The sequence below is a fragment of the Talpa europaea genome, assembly GCF_964194135.1.
Source record: "Talpa europaea genome assembly, chromosome: 8".
Classification (NCBI taxonomy): Eukaryota; Metazoa; Chordata; class Mammalia; order Eulipotyphla; family Talpidae; genus Talpa; species Talpa europaea.
This window is the reverse complement of record NC_140075.1, coordinates 50767007-50773006: the sequence shown is the minus strand read 5'-3', so window position 1 is coordinate 50773006 and position 6000 is coordinate 50767007. Positions and strand designations below refer to the sequence as shown.

The window sequence follows — 6000 nt, the reverse complement described above, 5'->3', positions numbered from 1 at the left end:
GACTGTTCACTTCAAGAGATGTTGAACTGGAGCAGGAAACTTGTTAAAAAAATTGTCCAATCATGGGATTGTATAAAGCATAGTATTCCTCAAATGTTTTAATACTCTACCAGGCTATCCCTTTGAAAATATACTTTAAAATTCAAGTGGCCCCCTCAAAACATCGCTAACCTAGGTTAAGAATTTTCCTAACTACAAATCCAAGCCTCAGAGAAAAAAGTAATTTCCAACTTTTCCCTTTCTCTTCTGATACCAGTCTAAGAAAAATGTCAAAGATTTAGAATTTTTTAAAATACATTTTTATAAATAATGTATTCAAAGATTTTGACCCACTACATAAAGTAAGAAGCCCATTCCTTAAGAAAAATATACAGATTTTGGTAAGAGTTTAAATTCTGAGAGATTTAAGCCTGATGCCACTCCATCAGATTTCTGCTTCAATTCCAAAGGACCAGTGGATATCAATTTTAGTACACAAAACTCCACTATGCTATATAGTTCCTTTTTCCTGGGTCAGACAGCTTTATTCTGCTTCATTAACCCCTTCTTTGCTCCTTGATGGATCTTGGAATCCAGTTTCCCTGTAAGGGAGAAAAAGAAGCCTCATTATTTATTTTTTATATTTGCAATGCAAATCTTTCGTGGCCTCCCAGGTCTTCTGGTTACTGTGTTCCTGTCACATTCAATTATCTTGCTTCAGGACTCAACAATTTCAAACCTCAGTGTTTCATTCTATAAGAATGAGGAAGCAGTGGGAACATGTTATAGGGACAAACAGGTGTGTGCGTGCATATACACAATGAATGCTGGCATAAAGAATCTAGAACTTAATATTTCTAATTTTGTATAGAAAAGAAACACATTTTTTCAGGATGTCTGATGCTAAGGCAGGTTTTAAAAGAATACACACATACAATAAAGGAAGGCATTTCACACAGTAGGAAACCCATTCCTTTGACCTGTTAACTGGATGAACATAATGCATGAACCTCCCGCACAGTGAGAAAAGCAGTTCAACTCACCCTTTTGTTGCCTCACACTTAATAGGGGGAGTGACCTGAAACAGTGGAGTAGAATCCACATGAATGCTTTACTGACAAAGGGCCCCTATCACCAGCTAAGAAGGGCAGGGGGCATAGGCTTGAAGACACTTCTAAGTGTTAAAGTTAGAAAACAAGCAACCTTCCTGTCCCAGGTGACCCTAATGAGAGATACTTCACTGATGTGGTCTCTGACCCCTGACTACTCAGATCTACCAGAATAGAATTTGGTTCAGTGGCAGCAGCTCAGGAGCCATCCATCTCACAAAGAGAATTTTAACAGAGTTCCTGTCTGTCTGGCTTGAGAACAGAGATTGTAGGCTGCTTTCTCCCACAAAAAGTCTCATTTAAGACAACATGAATGAGGTTGATGAGAACAGAAACAATTCAGTTCAGGCTCAGCTAAAATAAATAAATAAATAAAACAAAACCAAAACAAAACAAAACACAACAAGAATCTCCATTTCAAAGACAGCCAGGTATACTAAAGGTCCAAACCTATAACCACTGCCCCTAGTATGTTATCATCCTCATTTGCTGTAATCAGGTATAAAAAAAGCACTTTCTTTCTTTATGGGCCAGGAGTCAGGAGACCTAGTTTTTAGTCCACCCTTGTCTGGTATTAACTAGCTGAAGGACCTAGGGCAAGGCATGCAGTCTCCCTGGACGTCAACATTCTCATTTGTCCAACTAAAATAAAAATAATATATCCTCACTACTGCACAAGGCGATTGTGAAAAAAAAAACAAAACAAAAAACATCAACCTAACAAATTTCCCTGTTAAGATTAGTTTCTTTTGTTCCTCCACATCTCTATAGGGCTACACCTGCCTCTAGAATAACATTCCCTTTGCTGGACTTCCTCGGAAACCATCACTAAGTGATACCCTGAATGCAGTTACAATGCCGTTGACTTTAATTTGGGCTTTAGAGCACAGAGTATTCCCAGGGATTTAGGAGTTCTTTCATCCCCCAGGCTGCCTGGCTGGAAATCCAAATATGTGCCAGCAATCTGGCAAAGAGCTCTATTATAAGGCAAGTTTGTCTTTGTATCTCTAATACTACCATAGTGACTGCCAAATGGTAGGTGCTCAATAAATGTTTTCATTAAATCAATTAAAGAAGGTAAACATTACAAATTTCCAAAATCTTTCAGTAATATGGACTAAGTAATCAAACATAGCAGTAAACATAAATATCAATGAACATAAGAGTACCCATTGTAAAGATAGTAGTATCCAGAGGTGCATAATGCATGTCATTCAGCTTTTTAGGATAAGTTAAAACAGAATTTAGAATTCCACCTAGGACTATAGACTTGTAGTTCTCTGCGTACTGAATAAGTTAGAAGACCAATTCCCAGTTTTAGTTTTGTGACTATCTAGCTGTACAACCTTGAGGAAGTTACTTAGTGACTCTTGTCCTCATCTTTTCCCATGCTAAGAGGAAACTGGACTACCTAGTACTAAAGGCCCCTTCCAGCTCTTATGATATTGTGCCCTAAAACTGAAATATAAAGTGGAATAATTCATTTCTGAGGCAATTTAATAAAGTGAAAAGAGCAGGAAACCTAGAAGCAGAAAGACTTAAGCAAAATACAACTTCTGTAAACCTGTTTATTCAACTGTAAAATGAAAGGAGGTAAAAGTTCCTGCTAACTTACAAAATTATTGAGAGGATTACAGTAAGTGCTTCAGATATATATAGCACTATGCCAAATATTTTACATACACTAAGTTGTTTAAAAAAAAAATAATTAAGGGCCTCCCCAGTGGCACAGCGTTGAGCACTGGGTTGCAAAGCTACGCACAGCCTCTGCAGCGCCGGTTCGATCCCCGGCCGCTGGGCAAGGGTCCCACATGGCGCGCAGACCTCTCCTGCCGTCCGCTGCTCCCGTCAGCAGTGTACTTCATCGGTCTGCCTGTTCTGTTCCCCGCTCTGGCTCTGGTGAATTCTCTCACCCTCCCGTGCTTCTTACTGACCCAGTGCTTGTATAAATAAATAAATAAATCTTTTAAAAAATAAATAATTGAAATAATACATGCTAAAGTGCTTCATATATGTAAAGTCTTCTGAAAAAGCCAGGATAGTCATATTGTTGATGCTGAGGTTTAGGAATTATGTTTCTTAGTTATGGTCTTAGCTTTAACTTCTAATTTACCATATAAGTCTAGGGAAGCCTCAACTATTTCAGCTTCCTACATTTAAAAAAGAGACCTTATCTTCATACTCTCAAAGCTTCACTGTTTAAGAATAGTCCAAGTATAATTTACAGAAAAGACCTCAAGTGAAACTAGTTCAGCTTACTTCTATGCATCAGAACAAGCATTCAACGGCAGACAAATTTATCTCTGGCTTCAATGATGATGTCAGAAAATGAATAGGAGGAAGGAGAAAAAGAAGAAGAAGGATTTCCATGGCATTCCCAGGGGTTCAAAAATTCTTTCATTCCTTAGGCTCCCTAAGCAAATGAGATATATGCCAGCAATATGTGAGCACCTTAAAAGTGGGACTTCTTTGGATCACACACATTTACAAAAGTGACTACCAATATTGGCAATTCTTAGGCCAGAGTGTGGGAATAAAGATAAAGGCCTGGGAATTCTTGCATAAAGAAGTGGTCATGTCTGCGCTCAGATTGCAGGAACTCTGAACTCTGAGTTCTAGTTCAGCCTAGAACTTGGGATCTGGATATTTATACAGTAAACAGGGCCTCCCCGGTGGCGCAGCGGTTGAGCGCTGGGTTGCAAAGCTGCCCGCAGCCTCTGCGGCGCCGGTTCGATCCCCGGCTGCTCCCCAGCCACCGGAGGAGGGTCCCACTTGGCGCGCAGACCTCTCCTGCCGCCCGCTGCTCCCCTCAGCAGTGTACTTCGGTCCTTCTGCCTGCTCTGCTCCCCGCTCTGGCTCTGGTGAATTCTCTCACCCTCCCGTGCTTCTGACTGTACCCAGTGCATGTATAAACAAAAACAAACAAACAAACAAATAAATAAACAAACAAACAAACATGCCTCTATAAAAAAAAAAAAGATTTCTTCTACAGTAAACATCCTAAACCTCTGCATTCTTAAAAGCGGAGTGATAGTGCTTAGTTTATATATTTCCCCAACATTTTTGCATTTAGTGCCTAAAGCATTTCAGTATTAAACTATATCCTCAATAATGGTGCAAAAAGGAAAATCAAATGCATATGCAGCAGATGAGAAGTTAAAATGGGAAATAGTAGTTGTCATTAATTGATATAACTCTCTTAGGGATTCTCACATGCGTTGCATAAGATACATGGCATGAGTTCATTGAGCATATCGTTTATTTAAAGAGATAAAAATATTTCCCATATCTCTTAGTGCATTCAACATATATATTCTACTATACTTAACTTTTTTGCATTTCCTAATTTGAGCAGATATAGTCAAGTGTTATCATATTGTATATTGCCCATTTTAAAATTATTTCAAGAAACACAATTACCCTCAGGTCACAAGAGTTCAAGTTTATGTCCGAAAACATAAATCAAGATATATGCATTTAGGGGGCCTCCATGGTGGCGCAGGGGTTAAGGGAGTTAACACACATGGTGCAGCAGACCTCTCCTGTATTGCCCACTGTTCCCCTCAGCAGTGAATTTCAGTAGATCTGCCTGTTCTGCTCCCCATTCTGTCTCTGGTGAGTCCTCTCACCCACCACAACTCTGGCCTACACCCCAGTTCTTGTATGCATAAATAAATAAATCTTAAAAAAAAAAAACATACATACATTTAAGGGGTTGGGGGGGTGTGTGAGAGAGAGAGAAAGAGAGAGAGAAAAGTAAATGGTTTGTATTCTAAAAGTTTATATTTTCCTCTGTGGCAGTGCTTAAAAACTTTTCCATCTATAAACTACTGGAGATAGCTTATACCCTAAGGGAAGGAGGCTCTGGCAGAGTGTAAAGTAGTTAAATATGGTAAGGAAGGATAAAGGAATGAGGAGTTAGATAGGATACAGGAATGAGGAGTTACAGGGAATAGTTTGTTCGTATCAGACAAAATCCTCAGGTAGACTGGCTCCTCTCAACAGAAATTTTGGTCTGAGACACACAGGAATTGATTAGCCTGTTTTTTCTCTCTTTTTTTAAATTTTTGCTGCCTATTGTTTAAGATCAATGTTTTGCCTTGTCTGGTCTACCATGGAAGAATCTGCTGACTCACAATATCTCTTTAGCCCAGCTGTCCCCAAAACAAGCATACAGCTCATTTTGGCTTTTTAAAGGTGCTATTATTTTTTTAAATTTTGTTTTTTATTTTTGTGTAGAACATGGGTATAGGTGGCAGGTAGGGGGAGGAATGAGAGAATTGATCAGAGTGGGGAGCAGAACAGGCAGATCTACTGAAATACACTGCTAAGGGGAGCAGTGGGCATGACAGGAGAGGTCTGTTGTGCCAGAGATTGAACTTGGGTCATAGCAGTGATAGCTCTGAGACTTAAACCCCTAAGGCGACCAGGGAATTCCTTTAAAGCTATTATCTAAGAGAGGGTCTCCCTGGTGGTACAGGGGTTAAAGACAGTGCTATCAAGCTATCGCCAGCCACTGCAGCACAAGTTCGATCCCCGGCTGGTCAGGGAGCTATCCACATGGCACAGCAGACCTCTCCTGTCTGGCCCACTGTTCCCCTCAGCAGTGTATTTCAGTAGATCTGCCTGTTCTGTTTCCTGCTCTGTCTCTGGTGAATCCTCTCACTCCACCCCTACCCCCACCCCCCGCCCCACATCTCTGACCTGCACCACAGCTCTTATATACATAAATAAATAATTTTTTTTTAAAAAAAAGCTATTATCTAAGAGAAACTGACAAAAAAAGGCAGGAGACTATTAAATCTTTCTCCTAACCGTACCACTCCCTCTGCCTTTATTAAATTTTTTTTCACCTTTATTAAATCTTATGGAAAAAATGAAGACCACATATGCATTGCCTTTGAGTAGAGAA

The 6000-nt window shown here is 39.8% G+C and overlaps 1 protein-coding gene across 2 annotated transcripts in view; it reads right to left on the bottom strand.

The window, feature by feature from the left end:
• Positions 1-513: 513 nt before the first annotated feature.
• Positions 514-6000, bottom strand: part of TRIP4 (thyroid hormone receptor interactor 4) — a gene marked incomplete at both ends in the record, with an annotated part of 58954 nt that continues 53467 nt past the window's right edge. The window contains one exon of one of the 2 annotated variants that reach the window (XM_084239486.1): positions 514-581. In XM_084239486.1, coding sequence (XP_084095612.1) covers positions 514-581 — 68 coding nt within the window. The remainder of the gene's footprint in view (positions 582-6000) is intronic. The other variant, XM_084239487.1, reaches the window with a different exon arrangement.